This window comes from Podarcis pityusensis, assembly GCF_964106645.2.
Source record: "Podarcis pityusensis genome assembly, chromosome: 7".
Taxonomy (NCBI): domain Eukaryota; kingdom Metazoa; phylum Chordata; class Lepidosauria; order Squamata; family Lacertidae; genus Podarcis; species Podarcis pityusensis.
Window position 1 is genome coordinate 88,388,304 of NC_138031.1, and position 24,199 is coordinate 88,412,502.

The window sequence follows — 24,199 nt, forward strand, 5'->3', positions numbered from 1 at the left end:
GCAAGGAAGGAGAGTCCACTACCTTCCAAGAGAATCTGTTCCATTGTCAAACAGTTCTTACTGTCAGAAAGTTCTTCTGATGTTTAGTTGGAGAATTTTTTCCTGTAACTTGAAGCCATGGGTTCAGGTCCTACCCTCTAGAGCACAAGAAAACAAACTTGCTGCATCTTCCATGTGACAGCCTTTAAGATATTTGAAGATGACTATCAATCTCCTCTTTCCCAGGCTAAGCATACCCAACTCCCTCAACTATTCTTCATCAGGCTTGGCTTCCAGATCCTTGATCATCTTGGTCACCCTCCTCTGCACATATTGCACTGGTCAATATCCTCCTTAAATTGTGGCATTCAGAATGGACACAGTATTCCAGGTGGGATCTGACCAAGGCAGAATAGAGTGGTACTATTACTTCCCTTGATCTGGACACTCTATTTCTGTTGATGCAGCCTAGAATAGCATTGTCCTTTTCTGCTGCTGTGTCACACTGTTGTCTCATGTTAAGTTTGTGGTCCTCTTTTAAGGGTAGAACATTTTGTCAAAAGCCTTACTGAAGTCAATATTCAGTACATCCACCTCATTCCCCTGATCCACCAAGCTTGTAACTCTATCAAAAAAAGAAATTAGATTAATTTTCCTTAACTTGATTTTGAGAAACTACTCTGGCTCTTAGTAATCACAAGTCCTCAGTGACTGACCATTTAAATATCTGTTTTAGAATCATATTTTGTTTTATTAATTATCTGCCCTTCACCCTAAGGTTAGGTTAGCAGGTTACGGTATTAAAACAACTTTAAAAATGGTTTAAAACAACTTGCAATCATGAAAATAAGCAAAGACTGGCTGTGCAAAGTACTGATTGGCTAGCTCTTATGACAATCACAAAGCCCTACCCCACCCCCTGCATTGTTTCTTTAAATAAAATACTGGCTTCATACCATTAGATAAATTTAATGGGATGAACGTGCCAAATGTCTAAATTTCTTTTCCCTTTTCTTTTCCTCTTCTTCTCTTGAAGCAAGAAGGGAGGGAATCAGCACTGGATCTGGAGCTAAACTGGTAAATTTGGAAGGGGCACAGCTCAAATTAAATCCACAACGTTACCAGGCAAGGCTGGGAAAGATTCCTGCCTGGGACTGCAGAGAGCTGCCTCCAGTACTGTATTAGATGGCCCAGTGGTCTGACTCAGTATAATGAGCTTGCTATGTTGAGAGCAGGGGAAGCTGAGTTCTTCCTGGAACAGAAAAACCCTCCTATAGATTGGTACATCTGTATGTGCTCTGAATGAGCTTAAGCATCCTAACGGTCCATTTATTTTCTCTAGGTAACAATTATTGGTTATACTTTGGGTATTCCAGATGTGATCATGGGGATCACATTTCTGGCAGCTGGAACCAGTGTCCCGGATTGTATGGCAAGCTTAATTGTAGCAAGACAAGGTAGGTTTGTGTAGTTTGTTAAAACATTGCTATCAAAGAAGCTGTTGAAGGTTTTTAAAATGGAACCATTGCCTGTGCTTAAAGGTAAATGCACAACAAATACTGTAACATAGAGCAGGCACTTGGAGATCGGAGGCTATTCGGATGCTACTTGGTAGAACACTAACTTAACTGAGTGAATTGACAAAAAAGTTTCAGATTAGTTTCAGTATAAGTAAATGAAAGTGATGCACCAACCTCAACCAAAGCCTTTCATATACTTCTACTGAAATTGAGGGTGTCTAAACCTTTTATTCCACTGAGTAAATCTGAGGCAGTGTGGAATGTTTTGTGGTGGCTCATGCAAAAAAGCTTGTGTGAATGAAGAACCAAAATTCTCGTCATTATTATGTGGATAACTGTTGAACTTTCTGAGACTATTGTGTGGATAACTACTGGACCTGTGTGTTCCAAATTAGTGAGCATCAAGACACCTAAAAGAAAGCAGGGAAAATGGGGCAAGCAGAATAAGAGAGAACTTTGCAAAGGAAATAATACTTGCAACTCGGACATAAACAAACTTGCATAAGATGGGTCTATAATAATTCTTGTTTTCTAAATAAGCCCAAACCACTCTTGTTTCCTCAGGAATGGGTGACATGGCTGTGTCAAACTCCATTGGAAGCAATGTTTTTGACATTCTGATTGGCTTGGGGCTTCCATGGTCTCTACAGACTCTAGCAGTAAACTATGGTTCCTATGTAAGTACTACATTTTTAGTCGCTTTTTTCTTTAAGTCGCTTTTTATGTTTACAAATTGCTACAGCTACTTTTGTGTGATATCATGGTTTATTTTCTGTTTAACAAATAGCAAGCAAACAGGGGGAGTGCTGGACTCGAACATGATCAGGAGAGCCAGTGTGGTGTAGTGGTTAAGAGCGGTGGACTCGTAATCTGGGGAACTGGGTTCGCGTCTCCGCTCCTCCACCTGCAGCTGCTGGGTGAACTTGGGCCAGTCACACTTCTCTGAAGTCTCTCAGTCTCACTTACCTCACAGAGTGTTTGTTGTGGGGGAGGAAGGGAAAGGAGAATGTTAGCCTCTTTGATACTCCTTTGGGTAGTGATAAAGCGGGATATCAAATCCAAACTACTACTACTACTACTCCTCTTCTTCTTCTTCTTCTTCCTCTTCTTCTTCTTCTTCTTCTTCTTCTTCTTCTTCTTCTTCTTCTTCTTCTTCTTCTTCTTCTGTGGTGTGGTGAGAGGTTGACGTCAACTCTTTGTCCTGTCCACAGACCCAGCTAGAATTGAGCATTCTTGCTCCTGTTGTTTGCTCTAGGGTGAAATATAGCATTGATGGGATGGAAATATCCCATTCAATTCAGGATTTTGTTGTTGTTGTTTAGTCGTTTAGTCGTGTCCGACTCTTCATGACCCCATGGACCAGAGCACGCCAGGCACTTCTGTCTTCCACTGTCTCCCGCAGTTTGGTCAGACTCACGTTTGTAGCTTCGAGAACACTGTCCAACCATCTCGTCCTCTGTCGTCCCCTTCTCCTTGGTCCCTCCATCTTTCCCAACATCAGGGTCTTTTCCAGGGAGTCTTCTCTTCTCATGAGGTGGCCAAAGTATTGGAGCCTCAGCTTCACGATCTGTCCTTCCAGTGAGCACTCAGGGCTGATTTCCTTAAGAATGGATGCGTTTGATCTTCTTGCAGTCCATGGGACTCTCAAGAGTCTCCTCCAGCACCATAATTCAAAAGCATCAATTCTTCAGCGATCAGCCTTCTTTATGGTCCAGCTCTCACTTCCATACATCACTACTGGGAAAACCATGGCTTTAACTATACGGACCTTTGTTGGCAAGGTGATGTCTCTGCTTTTTAAGATGCTGTCTAGGTTTGCCATCACCTTTCTCCCAAGGAGCAGGCGTCTTTTAATTTTGTGACTGCTGTCACCATCTGCAGTGATCATGGAGCCCAAAAAAGCAAAATCTCTCACTGCCTCCATTTCTTCCCCTTCTATTTGCCAGGAGGTGATGGGACCAGTGGCCATGATCTTCGTTTTTTTGATGTTGAGCTTCAGACCATATTTTGCGCTCTCCTCTTTCACCCTCATTAAAAGGTTCTTTAATTCCTCCTCACTTTCTGCCATCAAGGTTGTGTCATCTGCATATCTGAGGTTGTTGATATTTCTTCCGGCAATCTTAATTCCGGCTTGGGATTCATCCAGCCCAGCCTTTTGCTAATTCAGGATTAGGGCAGGTCCAAAGTCCCAGTCATGGTCCCAGTCTAGCTCGTCTTCCCTGTGTCAGCTATTCTCTGTTGCTGTTGTTTCTATATATATAAAAAACCTCAAGCCAGACCAAACACTCAGCATAATGTCACACCCAGCTTGGTTCCGCATCCAACTCATTAGCTGTACACCACAATGTCTAATAGGGACATGGGTGGCGCTGTGGGTTAAACCACAGAGCCTAGGACTTGCCGATCAGAAGGTCAGCGGTTCGAATCCCCGCGACGGGGTGAGCTCCCGTTGCTCGGTCCCTGCTCCTGCCAACCTAGCAGTTCGAAAGCACGGCAAAGTGCAAGTAGATAAATAGGTACCGCTCTGGTGGGAAGGTAAACCGCATTTCTGTGCGCTGCTCTGGTTCGCCAGAAGCGGCTTAGTCATGCTGGCCACATGACCTGGAAGCTGTACGCCGGCTCCCTTGGCCAATAAAGTGAGATGAGTGCAGCAACCCCAGAGTCGGTCATGACTGGACCTAATAGTCAGGGGTCCCTTTACCTTTATCTTGTCTTAGATTGTAAGCAATATTTTAACCTATAAATTACTATGAGTGCTTAGTTTCATAGAAAGCATGTGGTCAGTAAATAAATAAGCAACTATAGGTGTTGTTCAGCCATAAAACGTGCTTTAGGAGGGGAAGAAATCTCCTATCTTAAAAAGATTTCCAGACAGCACCAAATATAGAGATAATTAGGTGTCATTGGGCAATTTATACTATAGGTTAGACCATAATTTCTCAACCTTTGGTCCCCAGGTGTTGCTGGATTACAAGTCCCATCATCCCTAGCTAGCAGGACCAGTGGTGAGGGATGATGGGAGCCGTAGTCCGACAATATCTCAACCCAAGGTTGAGAAAGGCTGGGTTGCACCATCACTTATCAAGGTCTGGACTTCTGGGACTTGCATTAGGGTATTTTTGGTGGTGGCACCGAGGCTGTGGAACACTCTCACCTGACCTTAGACTGGCACTGACATTGGCTAGTTAACATTTCTCTTCACCAGGCTTTCTGATTAAACATCAACTATGACAGTTGAGGGGTAGTATACATTGTTACCCACCCAGAGATCATTTTAAGATAAACAGGATATACATTTTAACAGTAAAGGGGGGGTGTCTCTGATGACTCCTATGACTCAGAATCTCCCTGAATTGTTAATTCATTCCACATCTAATGTAACATATTCAACAAAGAGAAAAAAATTAATAGTGAAACCTTTATATATAATTCCTAGAAATTTATACAGTTTTATTAAAACCACGACATGTGAACATGCTCACAACTTAGAATCTTGGAGTGACTGTTAGTGTTCTGTGGTAATTTCATGAAACCCCATGACCGCAGAAAGTTTAAAATGACAGGAAAGATTGTTAGCAGTAATGTAGTGTGTTCTGACCTCCACCCACTGCAAGGATCCTGGCTAAGATTCTCCTGACCACCCCAACTACCTGCCTCTGGGAAAGGGAAGCGGGGTGGGTTGGCTGTTGCTGCTGCTGCTACTTACCACTATTCTCCCTTTAATTGGCAGCTCTCTAAGTTGCATTGATTTTCTGTCCCAATTGTCATCTGTGCCAGTAGGCCTTGTTTCTGAGCAGACTACAGCTTCTGCTCCTGACTGAAGGAGTGTTTCGGGTCACATTCCATTGTGCATCTCTCCTCCCAAATTGGCTGCTGAGAGGACACAGCCCCTCACCACTTCCACAGTCAGCGCCTGTTGCTCCCTCTGTGATTCTCCCCCTTGATTCAGCCCTCTTACCCTTGCATGGACCCCATTCCTATGCAGGGCTGAACTTCAGTAATCTTTCGTAATATGGCTTCTTCTTCTTCTTTGGTGATCACTCGTAGCCGAGTAAGATTGTCTTCCATGAACACGGCCCTAACTGTGGGTGTGTAAGAGATTGTGGAGGCCAATTCTGGATCCACACATTCTTCAACAGTGGGGACATAGGTTTCTGGGCAGGAATTGATCACGGTGAGGGTTTGCCAAACATGCCTTCCTCTTAGCATGTTTCTCCCTTTCGTCCTGAGTTCGCTTTGCATTCGTGCTTCTTCAAAGTCCATGACAGCTTTGGTAAAGGCTGTTCTCCAACTGAAGCGCTCGCAGGCCAATGTTTCCTAGTTATCAATGCTTATGCAACATTTTAAAGATTTGCCTTGAGACTGTGTTGGAGATGGCGTTTATAAGTGTTCCATGTTTCACAAGCATACAATAAAGTTGGTAGTACAATAGCTTTGTAAACAAGCATTTTGGTTTCCCTGCAAATGTCCCAGTCCTCAAACTTTATTTTTTTTAAAAAAATAATATTTATTAAAAGTTTCAGAATTACAGAAAAGAAGAAAAAATAGGAAACAACACTACAATACATAAAAAAGAAGAAAAAAAGAAAAAAGAGAAAAAAGAAACAAAGCATAAAAACCAATACAACAATACAGCAAAAAGAAAAGAAGAAAAAAAACACAAATCCCATACGTATTACGTATCTTTAACTTCCATTTGCTTGTTTCATTGACCTCCTCACACCTCCCTTTTTGTATTCTAGTTTAATTAGTTATTTCAGCAAATTCTTTCCATCTTTCTCAATTTTTTTGAATAATTTATCTTAACAATTTAGCCTATTAATTAACTCAACAAATCCTTTCCATCTTTCCCCATATTCTGTTATTCAAATTGCCTTGATTTATTTAACCTTATCTTACCGTAAAATACCTTAGAGCTTGAAACTTAATACTCAATTATACATGACTCCTTATATCATATAGTTTCATTCCAACATTTTCCCTAATATTCATTAATTTTAGGCTAATTCCCTAAATAAAAAAATTTCTTTATAAATTTTCTTCCAATCTTCATCCAACGTCTCTTCTTCCTGGTCTCGGGTCATGTCAGTCCTTACTGTCCATTCCATCTAGTCCATCAACCTGGTAATCTTATGTCCGAGGCTCTTAAGTCTCTTCCATGTCCCTCTTAAGTCTCTTCCAGTCCTCAAACTTTAATCGGGAGAAGGCTGCACTTGCAGAGCTCAGGCGATGCTGGATTTCAGCATCAATGTAAGCCCTTGTGGAAAGATAACTGCCCAGGTAGGAGAAGTGAACAACACATTCCAGGATTGCACCATTAGGTTGGATTTGTGGCACTGCAGAGGGGTTCTTTTGTGCTTGTTGGTGCAGCACTTTGGTTTTTTGGATATTGAGCAATAGGCCAAGTTTTCTGTAAACTTCTTTTAAGATATTTAGGATGGTTTGGAGGTCATCCTCTGAGTGTGCGCACACTACATTTTCATCAGCATACTGAAGCTCTATGAGGTAAGTTCTGGTAACCTTACTCTTTGCTTTTGGCCTACTCGGATTAAAGAGCTTTCCATCTGTTCAATATATGATTTCTACCCCAGTGGGGAGTTTCCCTTGGACAATGTGTAGGATCATGGCAAGTAAGATAATAAATAGAGTTAGGGTGATAACTGCATTTTTCTTTAAGCTGTCGGGCAGTGAAAATCATATCCACTGTCCCCCTAGAAGGTTGAAAACCATTTTGGGATTCAGGAAGGGTATCCTCAATATAGTTAGGAGACGGTTTGCTAAGATCCTTGCAAGTATTTTGCCAATTGCAGGTAATATAGAGATGACTCGATAATTTCTGCAATCCATTCTATCAGCTTTTTTTTTAAAAAAAAGATTGCTAATTTTGGTATCCCTGAAGTCTGCTGGGATCTCCTCTCTCTCCCAGATTTTTTCAATGAGCTTGTGAAGTTGTGTAAGTTCAATTCTGCCTGCTTTGAGGGCTTTGGCAGGTATCCCATCAGGTCCGCTGATTTTGTTGTTTTCCATTTGATTAATAGCTATACACAACTCTCCCAGATTTGGAGATACTGCAGGCTCATCTCTAAATTGTTTTTGCGGGATTTGTGAGAGGACCTCGGCAGCTATGGGGGAGTTGTGGTTAAGGAGATGTTGGTAATGTTCTTTCCAGTGCAATGCAATAGCTTCTGTATCTTTTAGAAGTGTGGTGCCGTCTGTTGGGCGTAGGGGGCATATGCCATGATTTATTGGCCCATAGGTGATCTTTGTGGCTTTAAAGAAATTCTGTGGATCATGAGTGTCAGCTAAGTGCTGGATCTCTTGAGCTTTTTTTATCCACCAGGTGTTCTTTAGTTCTCTGGTTCTTCTTTGAACCTCAGTCTTAGCATTGGCATGGGTATTTTTCTTAGTGGCACAGTTTCTATCTCTTTGTGTGTGCCCAAAATTTGGCACCCCCAAATGGATCTTCTCAATTATGGATCTTCTCAGTTTCATGCCCCCTTGGCTTGCTGCCCTCTGTGAGGGAACCACCCGCACCACCCTTAATCCAGCGCTATTCCTATATCTCGGAGCCTCAGTGTGGCAGGGATATGTCCCATCAACTCTATTCTCAGTAACTCCAAAATGGGACACACCATTCCACCACAAAAATTAAAGGATTCTGTCAAGGTTCTGAGGGTTTTCAGTTCTGAAGCATTTCTCCATCAGGTGTGATTAGAGCATTAATTTGGGAAACAGTGGAATAATGGCTGTGGTCTGTGAGCCCATATGGTCCTTGTCACAGACCTGCCTTCTCTTTCAACTCGGCCCCATATCAGTCAGGCTGGAACCTGAGCCCAGAGTGGCTCCTGAACTGATGACCTGAGCTGGGAGATGTCGGCGCCACCACCTGCTTCTGTCTAAAGAAGGAAGTTCCAGGAAGACTAGTTATACCAGCTAAGGAAACTTCGTTTCAGCATTAAGCCAAGGAGGTCTGGTGCCAATCCCTGACTCTTATTAAAGTTTCTGGACCTGGTTTGTTTGTCTTGCTGACCTAAGCAAGTAAGAGACCTGCTGAGCTACAAGTTACCTTTCAGCATTGCACAAGAACCAGATTCAACACTGACATATTTTGACCAACTTTGCCCTACTTCTCCTTTGGCTCATTGAATCCGACCATGCTCCACCCCACCCTGGCCCTGGGGCCTTTCTCCTTGAGTTGGCAGAAACAAGGTTTGGCACCAGCATATGTTGACTGGGCGATGTGTGCAATTTGCACATGCAGTTTGCATCGAAGTGCGGATTTATATGTGCCAGGTGTTAGGTGTGACACAGAATATCCAGGAAGCCGTTGTGCTTGAGGAAAGAGAAGATGGAGCGGCTAAAATCCTACATAGTGAAAGACATTCACTGTCTAATACTCCCTCCTCACATACAAGACTGTTTTTCCCACTGTCCACTCTAACAGGGACACTGTCATAACCATTAAATCAAGGTATTTGCCACTAGAGATGATCAAAAATAAAAATATATTAGTGGCGATAAGGAATGATTTTACTTGTACGGAATCTGTATCAAAATTGCTTTTGGCTTTAGCAGCACCACCTCACTTTCTCCTGAACCAAATGCCAAAGTAGAAGTGAAAAATGGAGTGTGCCCTTGTTCCTACTTTCTGGTTTTTCCATGGCAGAAACTTGTTATTCCATTGATATTCTCTGTAAGTAGGACACCAGGGGAGACTCTGAGAGCCCCAGGAATACAGAAATGTGTAGGTGTGTGTACTGCTTTTTTCCTGGGGATACTCAAGGGTGTGCAGTACAGTCACCTTTTTTTCTAGAAGAAATGCACTGGTTAAAAGTGTTGCACTTACTGTAACAACTTCATGGTGAGTACCAGCAGCCTTTTTCTAGAAGGAAAGCACTGGGAGTGATATTATTTTAATAAATGGAAGCTACATCATAGTTCTGGCTCGTAGGCTCGCTGGGATGGTGTCACTCTTTATCTGGTGAATGAGTGAAGATGCCCTTCTTCCTCCCCATCAGTATGCACATAATGTCATGTGTAAGCTGAGAGTACACACATCCTACTCAAAAAAGAGAAGAAATGTTGTCCAGTTAGGCATTCTTGTGTAGCGTGCATGGTGAGCAGGCAGAGGCATGTTCTTTCTTCCTCCATGTGCTCAGTTCTCAGTAGATAGAGCTGAGCCACTGCTCACCATCCTGATGATAATCTTCGTAATCTGAGAAGGCTGGTGGTCTCCTGGGAAGAGAAACCTAAAGAGCTTCCCTTCCCTACTACAAAACAGAAGAGAGCTTCCCCCGCATTCTTGGTATGAAACTTCCTGATCAAACTCTTAAGAAGGCACAGGCAGGAAATGTGGCTGACAGCGGCTTTTTGGAATTGGTTGCTTTTCTGCAATTCCAGCCAAGTCAAATTTTCATTGTCTCTCAGTAGTATACAGAATAAGAAGCAATTAAGTGATGCCTAGTGGATAATCTAGGCACTAATGTTATTTCCAGCAGGGGGAGTTACTACTGTGTTGTTTTAGTCCTATTTTGCCATTCAGAGTGTGCATATTCCTGGTCCCTAGCGGGTTTTTCAACTATAGTTTGAGCTGCTCTGTTTAATTCTTCCGCCTCTACCTGCAACGTGGCATGTCAAGTTCACCTTACTGACACCCAAGGGGAATTTACGCTTTATGTGCCAACAACAAAAAAAGCACAGTGAAATCTAGCCTTTGTTCCAGGAAATGCAGCTGTGATGTCTAGTGTGGGCAGCCGAACTTCCTGACAGAGTGCATTCCAGAGCCATAAAGCCATCTTGCCAACTGTCCCTGGGAATTTCCACACACACTCCAATCAATCTTCCCTAGGGAAATTAGCCTCTGTTGTTTACTTGAAATACTTTTAGATCTGACATCAAATGGAGAGTGCAGAGAAACAGAGTGATTCAGATTTTACTACAAATGAAAATGCTGCCCCCAACCCAATTTCATCTCTTATAAGCACCATAACACCGCACATTAAGTGACAAGGAAGAGATCAGGATATAATTTAATGCTTTGTCTCTTAGGAACTTGCCTCCTACCAGGTCAGATTATTTATCCATCTGTCTCGGTAACAGCAGGCCTACTCAGTCTGGCAGTGGCTCTCCAAGGGCTCAGAGAGAGGCCTTTTCCCCTTTCCCTTCCATGATATTCTTTTAACTAGAGATGCCAGAAGCTGAACCTGGAATCTTCTGCGTGCAATAGATGTGCTGCAAAAAAGGACTGAGCTACAAGTCTTTCTTTTACTCCCTCTGTTTTACAATGGGTGTCTATAGAAATCTTTATCATGTTTCCTGGACTGTGAGTGATGAGCTGCTAAGTTGTCTCTGAGCACCTCCTGGAAAATTGCAAGCAACACTTTATCTTCCTGAGTCGTTTGCATAGCCGTGGCCTTCTCTTAAAAATAACACTTAAAAAAATAATAATAGTGATGCTGGTGGGAAGCCTACTAGCTGAAGATCCATGTCCTGTGTCTTGATAATTTTAGAATCTTTTGTGTGCTTATTATAGATGGAGGTAATGATATAACTTTGGCATCCACACGTTTGCTAACTAAGAAATGGGTGAAAAACTGCTGCTGATGCAGTGTGGAAAATTATTTATTCAACTGGCAACACAGTAAATTACTTTAATGCAGAAAAAAATTGATTTGAATTGCTCATTAGATTGAAAACAACTTTACGAAGCAGGGGAAAGCCCAGCTGTTGAACAAACAAGAGACACATTGTTAGTGGTACATGAACTTTTATCCTCCAAGTTATTTTGTGGTGACAGAGAATGCTTTTTCTCCCCTCTTTCTGTCCATGTGTCAGCCCAGCTGAGTAACCGAGATCTGGAACCCGTCCCGTCACCTTTGGAGGAAGAACACTAGTTCTGCCTTGAGCCCTCAAATGGCAGTTTGCCATTAAAAATATTCTTGTACTCTAACCGAAACAAAAACAAGCCAACCAATATTAGATGATGTCTTTTATCAAAATGACTCGGGGGGGGGGGACCGCCACTCATGTTTAACTGAATTACTAAATAAATACACAACAGAATAATTCAATGTAAGGTCTGGAGACAGGCAATAATTTCTCAGAGGACTGAAACCAGTTTAAGGAAGTCTTTGCTTGCTACTTAGCATACCACACACAGATTTATTTGGTCGCCCTGTCACCTCTGATCAAACAGTTTGGCAAGTTTTTTTTTTAAAAAAAACAACTTTACGAACCTGAGGCAAAAGTAGGCCAAATTTGTATCCCTTTCAAGCTACCTTCAGTTGTTCAAGAAACTTATATCTCTCTAGCCTAAATGTGCCTTTGCAATTGCATTTATTCTAACTGCACATTTTGAACTCACCTCATCCCCAGTTACTAATATCTTTAGACAATATGTCTATGCAGATACCCAGTGCAAAAATATGGTGCTTCTACGGTGACTAAATGCAAAGGTGAATGGGGCTCCTGTACCTTTAATGACTGTCCAGACTAGCAAAGCTAGCTGCCTGTCCAGATTCCATACTTTCAAAAATTACAGGGATCCTGCACCCACGAAAGTAGACAATATTGTACCATAATCATGATGTGCCTAGCAGATACTGCTTGAAAGCCGGTGTAGCATAGTTATGAAGAGTACAACAATGATGCTGAGGGATGGGGATGCTGCTGCTGCTGGGGGTTCTACTGTGATGGACGCCCCAGCTGTACCCTAGGGGACAGAAAGCTGGTGGTTCTCCAAGCAGTAATAGCAGGCCCTGAAGTGAAGTGTCATTCCTTGAACCTGCTGGATCCAAAGCCCTGTGGATCCTGGAAGGGACTCAAGCTGAAGCTGGTATAATGAGAGAGGGAAAAGGCCCACTTACCCAGCTTGTCCTGGCTGGTGTGAGGTGGCAGGACTTTTGATGGGCTCCCCTTCCTTAGGACGGCTTGGTATGAGACTGTTCTACTATGTGTGTCCCTGCCATGTCCGTAGGGTATTCCTAAGTGTCTCTTTTTTCAAGCCAAAGCCTCCCATCTGCATTATGGAGACAATAATACAGAGGTAGTACTACGATATATGTGCCCCAAGCTTCCTCCAAGGCGTGGAAGGGGGCAAGCATGGTTTTCCTAGGCTGGGCTGAAAGAGAGTGGGAGACAGGCTTTTGCCTTCATGTCCTGCTTCTGGGCATTTGGGTGCCGCTGTAAGAAACTGCTAGGCAAACTAGATGAGGGTCTTTGGTGGGACCCAGCAGGATAAAACTGAAGCAGCGAGTTTACAGATTAGACTACTGCTGGGTGTTGTGATTGTTCCTGAATGTCCTCATGGAGGTAGTGACCAGGAATGAGTGACAGGTTTATTTATTGTTCCCCTTGCACCCTTTCCCACAAAAATAGGACTGACCTCAATGACTAAGGCCTGTAGTCACCAGTAGGTTAGAGAGGTTTTATACATTTTTTGTGGGTTTCACCTTCAAAATAGTCTGGAAGCTTCTTTCGATTCAGAAAATAGTTTGCAGGGTTCTAAATTGTGCCATTAGATCAAATCACATTACACCAATCTTTTGGCAACTTCGCTGGTTATGGAATGGGTAGGCAAACTAAGGCCCGGAGGCTGGATCCGGCCCAATCGCCTTCTCAGTCCGGCCCACGGACGGTCTGGGAATCAGCGTGTTTTTACATGAGTAGAATGTGCCCTTTTATTTAAAATGCATTTCTGGGTTATTTGTGGGGCCTGCCTGGTGTTTTTACATGAGTAGAATGTATGCTTTTATTTAAAATGCAAATGGGTTATTTGTGGGGCATAGGAATTTGTTCATTAAAAAAAAAATAGTCCGGCCCCCCACAAGGTCTTCGGGACAGTGGACCGGCCCCCTGCTGAAAAAGTTTGCTGACCCCTGGGTTATGGTTTATTTCTAGGTTCAATTCAACCTCCCCCTACCCAAGTCATTCCTTCCAACCTCTTCAGTGTGGGCCTAGTCATTGGCTGGTGGGCATTAGAGACGGAGCCTTTTTGGTTGTAGCACCCATAATCTGGAACAGCCTCCTAAGAGAGGGATACCTGGCCTCATTGCTGCTCACTTTTATTGAGAAACAAAGACTACCTTATTCCTGTGGGTTTTTGCCAAATACTGCCCTTAACAAGGTTTTTGCAACGGCTGTGGCTGCCTTTAGAATATCTGCTATAATTTGCTCTTGGTCTGATTATTATCCTATTATTTTAAGGAATGTGAGGTGCTGTGATTATTATGGAAAGGTGAGGTTGAAATGTGAAGAATAAATAAATAAATATAGATTCAGAAATTGAAAACAGCCAGCCCTGCCCAATTCTGTGGATCAAAGGGCAGCAGTGTTGCTTTGAATACAATATTCCCTTTGGTGTAAAAGAATGTGACATAATGGACTTATCTCATTTATATCTATGAGATTACAGTTTTCTGCTGTGTAGTGATTATAACTAGTTCATTATAATCTAAGTGGAGACAGAATTCTTAAACAGTTGCATTAACTTTTCAGATTCATTTAAACAGCCGAGGACTTATCTATTCTGTGGGCTTGCTGCTGGCATCAGTTTTCGTTACTGTAAGTAGATCACAATTTTATTCTGAACTTTTAAGATAGTAGCAAATAGTGAAATAAAAGCTTAACCCCATTTTGGTGAGGCATGTATGAAATATGGTGCAGTTGTGGGATGTAGCAGCGTGTGTTATGATAAATGTAATGGTGATTCATGGGCAGCATCTTCCAAAGACTTCTAGTGCCCAGAGGGTCTGCTCAGACCAAATGGTAGCTGTAGAAGTGATGAGAGATTTCTAGGAGCAGGCTGGTAGATCTAGGCTGAGGTGGACTTTGGGTCTCAAATTTCAGCGACGCCAAAATTTGAAGCCCCCTTCCTCTCTCCTTCGATTCTACATCATAGTTGTGCTGCCCTTGAGGCTCCATGCCCAGTGCAACCAAACCGGTCACGCTCCATTAAATCTACCTCTCATCTAGGTCAGCTCTATATCTATGTGAAATTGTTTTATGTGCCTCAAGAAAAACATTTCTTATTGTCTATTTGCAGGTGTTTGGTGTTCACTTGAACAAATGGAAGCTGGACAAGAAGTTGGGGTGCGTGTGCCTTCTGCTCTACGGCATCTTCTTGTGTTTCTCCATCATGACAGAATTTAATGTCTTCACTTTTGTGAATTTGCCTATGTGCAGAGATCACTGATCATGTGGATGGACTGCTGAGAGGCAATTTTCTTCTGTACCTGTGCAATATGAAACATGGTTGGCATCTCCAAGCAGTGTGGGTGCCTCATGAAGGCCGTGAAGTACACCTCCTCACTCTTCATTGGGTCCTCTTCCTGTTTGGGCTTAGCTCTTTCTAAGCCACTCCTTCACACATACAGACACACACCTGGAAACCTCCTGAATCGATGTGAAGATTTACAAACTCAGATACTCTAAACAGTGACTTGCAGTCTGTATGAACTATCTTCTACCTGGCACTGAGCCAGAGAAACTGAACTGCCACAGTTTCTTCTTTTTAACTTATTTGAAGACTAATCTAATTTATGAACTGAGACTATAGCTAGGATACAAAGAAGAGGTACATTGTGTTGGGTGCTTTCTGAGGAAAATAGAAGGGACCTATTTTATCCCCCCCCCCCCGACAAGCTTTCTTGCAACTTCCTTACGTTTCTGAGTTTTCAGTTTCATTTGGAAGATCCAAAAGTCACAAATGGCACTCAGGGAGCTGAGTTCCAGGTACTTGTTAGTAGGAATGGACTTCATACTTTTTGAAAGAAAGCACGGAGGTAGTACAACATGGCTTCCTCACAGGAAGTCATGTATTGCTCAAAGCTATTTGAGAGGAACCCTAACTGAATGCAGACTATAGAACTGAATGTTGCTACCATTTTATTCTTGTCATCAGAATTTGATTGCTAAGTTGTTTGTTATATTTCCAAGCAATAGTTTTAGGCCTGCCTGCTCTGGAAGGCTAACAAGGTGGAGTTCTGGTTTTTAATTGTCAGTAATCTGAAATGCAAGGTCAGAAGCAAAGCCTGGACTGACCTTTTTGTGATTTCTCAATATTCTAGTTTCTGTAGCACTTTTAGATTGAAAAGTGCTTTGCAATCCTTACCTTCTTTGCCCTGACAACAATCCTGCAAGGTAAGTCACTCATATTCCCACAGGGAATTTTTCTTCAAATGGTGGAGCTGAGGCTGAGCGAGGACGATGTGCCAAAAGCCGATGAGTCCGTTGAGGGCTGAGCTAAGGCTTGAACCAAAGTAGTCTGGGTTCAACTCAGACCTCAGGCTACTGGATTGTCAGATGAGCTCTCAATGTATTGGAGACTGGGAAGTGGGGAAAGGGCATGTAAAGCTATCTTTTTAACTGAGAGGAGAACATAAGCACATGGCACACATTTTTTAAAAAGTTAGTTATAGACACTGGTTTCTGAAAGGCATATTTTGCACATATATTATTGCTGATGTTATCATTTGCCACTCTGCAAAGGATACACTGGACCTGGGTAGGGTTTTTTCTCTCTTACAGATGCATCTGGCACAATATGCTGGGAATTTGTCCTGTGTGAGCTCCATTTCAGGAGCACTTCCAAATGAATCATGTCATCTACCTAATACAAAACTGCTTAGAATTCATCCTATGTCCTCTTGGAGGTAGGGCAGGGGAGAGGAACATGGAGGAATGACGATGACACTTTGAAAACTGAGTATTTAGTAGCTGAGATGATTGTGAAAGATTTGCCATTCAGCATTACATTGGCCCTGCTGTCTTTGGTGCAATACTGCATTTGTCTGTATGACAAATGCATTACACCTTGGTAGAGCCCCCCCATCACTGTCACAGCTTCATAGTTGTCCTGCTGGGCAAATGTTTGAGGTATATTTTGTCTCTGGTACAAACAAAGGTCATTATTAACAGAGAAGCAGCAAGCTTGAATGTTGGGGTTAAAAGCATGCTCCAGAGTAAAAAACCTATCTACCCACTGGTTTGCACTTTTACACTTGATTATTTTAAAATGAATTTTCTTGGGATAAATGGTGTGAAATAAAATTTTCTAATCTGGAAACTCCCTTCATCCTAGCACCTTGCTTTATCTTATGATATCCACAGTGAGCACCTAGTAGTTGGAGTTTTCCTTGTTTCTTATAGCCACATACATGGCTGATCAATGGCCAGCCTGGGAGAGTGAATCCCATAGTTCAATGGAGAATGGAGGAGGTGGTTCATTTTCCATCCATCCCCACCACTTTCACAAACACACACATACTTTTTTGATGTTTGCATTTCTGTGTCAAACAACTTTAGTAACATTTGTTCAAGTTGTACAGTAGGCCCACAACTTACATGGGGGTTACGTTCCAGGGATCCTATCTAAAATCATAATCACATAGAGTCAAAAACCTATTGGGTTCAGTTGTGGGTGGGATTGCCAAAGTCATTTTTCCTGGAAACCTGCCCACTTTCCACCCCCTTAAAAGAAATTCCACGTGCGTATAGCTGAATGCACACAAACTAAAGGCATGCAAATTGTGGGTTTACTGTACAGTTTTCTACTAGTTTATGAATAATGTTCTAATGCAGGGGTCAGCAAACTTTTTCAGCAGGGGGCCGGTCCACTGTCCCTCAGACCTTGTGGGGGGGCCGGACTATATTTTTTGGGGGGAAATGATGCAAGAGCACCACGAGCCCCAGTGGCTGCTTACCTGTGTCTCGTGAGCGGCAGGGGCTGGTGGTGGCTGCACCAGAGGGACAATGAGTGGCACATGAAAGGGCTCTGGAGAGGGGCTGCTTAAAATGGCGGCCGCTTGAGCTCTGGCACAAACAAAGCCCAGCCCCCTTCCTCTTCTAGGCAGGGCGGGGAGAAGCCAGGAGGAGGTGCCGCCGTCGCTGTGCGAGGGAGAGGGAAAGAACGCGTGTGCGTGCTAGCGATCCACGCGGCGATTCCCGGACCTTCCGCGGGCCAGATCCAGAAGGCAATTGTGCCTGATCCGGCCCGCGGGCCTTAGTTTGCTGACCCGTGTTCTAATGTCTGTCATGAGGTAATCCCATTTCTCTAGACCAGTGGTTTTCTGATTTCTATCTTTAAGGGAAGGGTGATTCCACATCAGCTTGTCTGTGGAGAAGGCCCAAGCATCTCTCATGGGACACTTGTGTGCTGCAGAGGATTCTGGGACATATTCTAAGTTACACACACTCTTCGTATAAGGAACTAGTCTCGCCTTCAAGGGGCAGTGCAGTCTAGAACAGACCCAAGACTTTGCTACAGCTGTTGATTGCAGGGAAAGTTAAGTAACCGGGATGGAACTTGTCCTCCTGATAAGCATCAGAGGAACTCCAGGATTCCCAGAACACAGTTTGAAAAGGTTTGCTTTTGACATTTGTGCCATTCCTTCTTAGCGGTGTTTTTTATTAAATCAGTAATAGTGACCATACTTCTTTTAATCAAATTTTTAGCACCCAGAAATACATTAGGATTTTTAAAAGTTAGTTGCTTGCTGCTTACTTGATTGTACAATAGGGCTAACACTTACTTCACCTCCACTCTTTCCAGTCATGGTCTACACTTTAAAGCTCTGTTTCTGGGCACCTCCCCCCCCCCCCCTTGCTCCAGAGCTTTCCCTGCAAAAAGCCCTTTCTTTAAAGCGCAGTTGGAGCAAACAGCAATCTGCTTAGACTTGACACTTGCTCCAAGCACTAAAGAACAGGTTTTCACGGGGAAAGCTCTGCAGCTAAAAAAGGAACATGCTGGGATACAAAGCTTTTAAGTGTGACCATGCAACTGGAAAGAGCAAGGCAAAAGGTAAGTGTGGATAAGCCCATAGCTTGTATTTGGAAGACCTTTTTAAGCAGAATATCTTTCAACTATTTGGAGGGCAGCTCCAATGGAGCCAGTTGGATTTATTTCTATGAAATAGCCTTTATATATCTTGTGATACAGCATAGTATTATCTGCATCAAAGAGACCTTTCATGTGGGAGGGAATCTTATATTGTAGGAGTTCTGTAGCATTGAATGTGCTTTTCTAGCACAGCAGATGGACATTATGAAAGCGGGTCAGGAATGTGAGCTAATTTGATTCAAGTTGGGGAATGAGGATTTGGTTTGCATGTCAGTTCCAGAGAAAGACCACTGAGTGTTCCTAAATTCAGACCTGAAGTGTGTGCCCCCCAGCCCTGCCTCTCTGAGGTCAGTTGATGAAACTGGAGTTGGTGAAGGTCAGACTCCTAGTATTTTATATACAGTCTTGGTCAGTCCAGAGGCTTCATACTATGTGCTAATTACAGGGTCTGGTGTTGCATAGCCGTGTTCCCTGTTGTGCATGGCTAGGACTCTTAAGGCTGGAACACACACAACCCTAAATAGCTTTCTAGACTGAATCCTAGCCCCAGCTTCTGATGACCATGTGTATCCAGTCAAAATTCAGTGCTTGGTGATGTGTGTGTATCTGAATGAGAGATTGATTCACCTTGAATCACTCACTTTTGGCTCATTTACAGAAGTAAAGTCTATGTAACTTTGAAATGCTGGCTAGATGCATGCTGACGTATTAATGCAAGACAAATGGATCATTCTAGAGCGATCCATTCAACCCACATTTTGAACATATCAATTTAGTTGTCTGAATTGGCTCCTGTTGCTGGTACACTGGTTGCTGGTTTTAGGAAGACTTCCATATTTATTGCATCTTAACAATGTGTAATAGCTTACTGTGATGTGTAGGGAACAATTAAAATGATCAGGCGTAATGCCTAGTTGTGAAGATAATTTTACCGTCCTTTCTGCTTCAAATCATATAATTAGGGGCTGACTTGGGGCAAAATTCTCATTACTTAGTAGGATTGTACAGATTACCAACTGAGGTCACATGCACATTTATAGTGAGTTACCACTTGTTATATAGTGTAGGGTATAATCTGGAGCCTGTTGCTCACCCATAAGTCCTGCTGAAATGAGTAGAATGTATTTGGTAGCCTTCCCCCCCCCCATCAATAAAATAAAATAAACCCAGCATAATAGGTTCAAAATGAATTGGAGACATTTCTTTGGTGAGCAACTTTCCTTTGTTTCCAAGATAAAATTAATAACACAAGCTTTTGTACCAAGTTGTGAACATTTTTTGTATAATAATCTGTGTGCGTTTTAAGTAGCTACAGTCATGGAATCACTGCATATATAAAAGCAAACACAGAACAGAAATCCCCAGGAATATAAAAAAAATATTTTCATTGTTTTTATCTTGGCTGTTGTTTCAAAGAGTTCTGGGGAATTTTTGTGTAGACTGAGCAACAGGGTCAGCTCTGTTAGCCTTGAGTGTACTTTCAAGAACTCAGTGAGTTGGCTACTACCAAAGAGAATGTTGTTCTTGTAGTGTCTGGGGTGGTGGGATGGGGGGGTTGTTGAAAAATGTATGTAAGTAAGCATGGATTTTTCTAACAGAAAATGCACTAGTGTAGGAAGTTGGTTTATTTTGAAAGTATCCCTTATAACTGTATAGCCAAGGATTCATATTGGTTGGGTCAGTCAACATGCTTTGCATTTTTCTTTGATGTGTGAAACAGGAAATGCTTGCCAATTTGAGATATACAGACTTCTCAGGAGAAAAAATATGATTAAAGATTATCTGCCAAACCAGTTGAATGAGCTAGGCATTGAGAAAGCTTCGCAAGGACAGGCTCACAAGCTGCTGTGGCATGTGTATATCATGAGCTGGGCCAAACCATTGCACTGGAGAAATGAGGTGGGTCAGAAGTACTGTGCCAGACACAGAAAGCATTCTCAAATGCAGTGCATGACATAAAGCAGAAGTGGGGAGTCTGTGGCCCTTCAGATGCCTTTGGACTAAGCAGCAAAACCAGTTGTCAATGATAGTGGGAGTTGTAGTCAAGCAGCAGGGAGAGGACTACAGGTACCCCCACCCCAGCGTAGAATCAACAAAGACATGCATCCTAACCCAATCCAGAAATAATACAGACTTGATGTTTTGTTTCCTGGGCATCCTCTGGACTGAATCAGAGTTGGGAACAAGACATTTCCCTGGCGCTGGGCAATGACATCAGCTGCTGCCATGCTCTAGGGCAGGAGTAGGCTGCAGGTTGCCAAAGAGATACAGCTTTCAGCCTAAGTCCAAACCCCTGTGCAAGCAGCCTGTTCAGACCTCAGGAAAGTGCAACCTGTCCCCACTGGGCGGGGAAGAAATGAGAGAGATTGGGGAGGGGGGAGGCATGGCAGGAAGAAAAGGGCTGACCTACTGACCTGGGTCCCACCTACAGCCAGCATGCAACTCCTGGCAGATTCCCATGAGAAAATGTGGCCCTTCAGGACCTTGCTAATGGTCTTCACTCCACAAAAAAGGCTCCCCTCTGTTTTGAGTAGAGTATTGTTTCATATCCCTTGCAGCCTGATCCTGTACATGATCAAAATAAGTACTGTGCAATTCAGTGCAATTTGTAGGTTTACAACTTAATTTGTTCTGGAGGTCAGTTTTTAACCTGAAACTGTTCTTAACCTGAGGTACCACTTTAGCTAATGGGGCCTCCCGCTGCTGACACGCGATTTCTGTTCTCATCCTGAAGCAAAGTTCTTAACCCGAGGTACTATTTCTGGGTTAGCCGAGTCTGTAACCTGAAGCGTCTGTAACCCAAGGCACCACTGTACTAGATTAGCCAAACTGTTACAGTAGATTTAGTCAGGCTAACTGCTTTTAGATGGTTCTCCAGAACGTTCTGATTGTTCAACGTAGCTACAGAAAATAATAACTCTGGAGATGAAAAAAAAACGTTTGATTCAGCAGATTTTCCTTACCAAAACACATGCTAATGAATGCACTGTCTTTTACATTGTTCTCAATAGACAAATGACCATAATACAGAAAATGTTTTTGGTCATTTGTATTGAATTACTTTGGCTGCAGTTGGAGGCAGAAATTAGGAAGTATCCTGGGGAGGCAGGAATGAATTGCCAGGCCTCAACACAAGTATGCTCCAAACCGTTCAGGTTTCGTGACTTGGAGAGAGAAACTGACCATCAGTCTGATTGGACAGAAGCAGGTGGGTGGTCCAAAACAGGCACAGGGATTGCCCTCTAGAGCATCAGTCAGGAGAAGGAAGCAGGAATTTAAGAGGATTGCACTGTCTTGCCCACACAGCCCACCAGATGCACTCATGTACAGCTCCCCCACACAAAGGTTGCTTTTTCACATGGAGGACCTGTACAGAGAGCCCCTTCACATGACTGTCAAATCCATGGTTGGCAGTGCGATGAGAAGGAGCAAAGCACACTCAGCCGTGAGGGGGCTCCATGCAGCATGACCTCGGGATGCCCTCACACACTCTTTCCCTACAGAGCAGGATTTGCTGCCCTTTGGTCAGGCAGTCTTCACCCAAGAAGCAAGTTCTTCAGTCTGAGGATCAAACTCAAGAGTTAGGCTGTCGCACAAACATACCATGCCATGTTACAGGACTAGACCATCTCCAACTGCAGGGTACAGGATTCTTTTTTCATCGATCCATAGAATTGTAGAGCTGGAAGGGACCCTGAGGACCTAATCCAACCCCCTGCAATGCAAGAATATTAAGGTGTCCCGTACAGGGATCAAACCTGAATCCTTGGCATTATCAGCAGCATGCTCTAACCAACTGAGCTATCCTGCTCCCTCTCAGTTAAAAAAGCATCTCTGCAAGTAGGAAACTAGCTCAGCAGGGAAGGCTGGGTTAGGATGTTTGCCTTTCCTGGTGTTCTAGCTTTCTACTTTCAAGGAGGGTTTTTTTAAATGCATGGAAATGTTAAAAACTGACAGCCTGAAATTTCAGCTGTAGCCAGAAATTATATTGTTTGTCCGTGTGTGTGGTATGTATGTGTCTTAAGATGTCATTGTGTCTTACACTGTGGCTTCTGCCTATACCACCAATCCTCTGTTTCCCTTGCAAGTTTGGCAGATTGGCCTGTAGTTAACTGCTGTTCCAACTGTGTTTTGATCATAGAGTTTTAGAGTTGGAAGGTGCATTAAAGGCCAATCTCTATCCCAACTCTCCTGCCGTGCCAATTACAGCATCCCTGAAAGGGGGTCTTCCAGCCTCTACCCACTAACAGATGAGAGTTGGGGGCCCTCCAGATGACCTGTTTGCAGAGTATTCATCCTGATTTGCAGTATTTATTGAACATCCATCCTGAGCTGCTTGTGGGGTGTTTCTACATATTTTCATTAGTCGTCTATTCACCCCACACTTTTCAATGCATTTTCCCATCAGTTTTCAAACTGCAAAAAAGTCCAAACAGAGCCCTTGGATTCACTTCAACTGCCCAAACCTAAAGTTCCAGTATGCCTTTAATCACTCCCCAAGATACTATCAGTCAATACAGCCTCACAATACAGCTGCAGGACTATTACTAACATGACCCTCCATTGTGTCACAGCTCCTCTGACATCATTCAAAGGTGGTGTTACCAGGAAGGTCTTCCCCCCTGATCTCAAAATCCAGGCAGGACAAGATGAAGGAGCACCTCCTGCCAGTAATTGGGTCCTAGGTCCCAGGAAACTCATAAATGAGATCCCAGCTTGAAGCCATGGGGAGAGCTAGGCGGTTGGTTTTGAGAGATGCCATTTATATTTACAGCAAATTGTCCCTGATGTAGCCAGGTACATTTACATTCCACTTTTAATCCAGTGAGGTCAACATGACTGTTCCCATGTTATCCTCGTAACAACCCAATGAGTGGTAAGTTAGGTGAAGATCAATGAACTTCATGGCTGAGTAGGAATTTGAACCTGGGTCTCCGTGGTCTCCGTGCTATCCTTTTACCCATCAACAGCTACTGTTTAAAGGGCAGGGAGAGTTTGGGTCCTGGCAACTGCTCTAGAATGCCACAATCTGACACTAGGCCCACTAAGGACCCCAGAGTCTTGACAACTATTGACTTCATATCTGGTTTCCCACAGAGAAACCCCCCAGTGTCAAATATGACAAGCTACATGCCAGTCCTAGGCTAACTGCTGCATATTAGCGCCTTCTATTTGGGGCATATGAAATGGTCACTTTCTTTGGATGATAGAAGAAAAATCCTGGAGACATAGGCTCAGAATGCATCCACGCTGTCTTTCATGATCATTTATTAATTTCATCTATAGCCTGCCTTTTCCTGCAAGGAGCAGTGAAAACAGAATTCATCCTCTTAAGACTATGAGTTTTTTCCGCCCTCCTCCTTTCAATGACTGCTGGTTATGCACACATATGTCTTTCCACCCCAACACCTGATTTTGTTGGGCAATAGAAAACAAACAAGGAACAGACTTAGGAATGTTGGCATGGGGTTAAGATGTGCAAGTTTTGTGTTGGTGTTTTTTTTTAAAGGACAATTGCACTTCCCCTTGAAGGAAGCAATAAGGTGTCTCCTGGGGGAAATTGCTGAATAGGTGGGCATGTGCAAAATCAGGTTGATCTATTTCTGTTTTTAAACAGAGCGGCAAAAAACATCATAGTCCCCCGACTGAACAGTAGGCAGGAAGAGGAGATTCAGAATAGTCTCCAGGGGTGGTTGGTGCCCATTGAGACTAGACAGAAGACAGAGAGGCCACAGGCACAGCCAACTAATTCTAGTTTTGTCCCCGTCCTCCTCTCTGCCAAGTGCTACAAAGGCAACACGGAAACTAAGGAGCAGGAAACTGACAGCCAGAACCACCTCATGGACTGGATATTAGTAAGTAG

At 43.2% G+C, this 24,199-nt stretch overlaps 1 protein-coding gene across 4 annotated transcripts in view; it reads left to right on the plus strand.

Annotated features, from left to right (window-relative positions):
- The window catches only part of SLC24A3 (solute carrier family 24 member 3), a 171,335-nt gene extending 147,588 nt beyond the window's left edge, over nt 1-23,747 (plus strand). For all 4 annotated transcript variants that reach the window (XM_081015171.1, XM_081015169.1, XM_081015170.1 and 1 more), the window contains exons 14-17: nt 1,322-1,436; nt 2,064-2,176; nt 13,995-14,060; nt 14,542-23,747. In XM_081015171.1, coding sequence (XP_080871297.1) covers nt 1,322-1,436; nt 2,064-2,176; nt 13,995-14,060; nt 14,542-14,691 — 444 coding nt within the window. In that variant the 3' untranslated portion in view covers nt 14,692-23,747. The remainder of the gene's footprint in view (nt 1-1,321; nt 1,437-2,063; nt 2,177-13,994; nt 14,061-14,541) is intronic.
- The last annotated feature ends 452 nt before the right edge of the window (nt 23,748-24,199 follow it).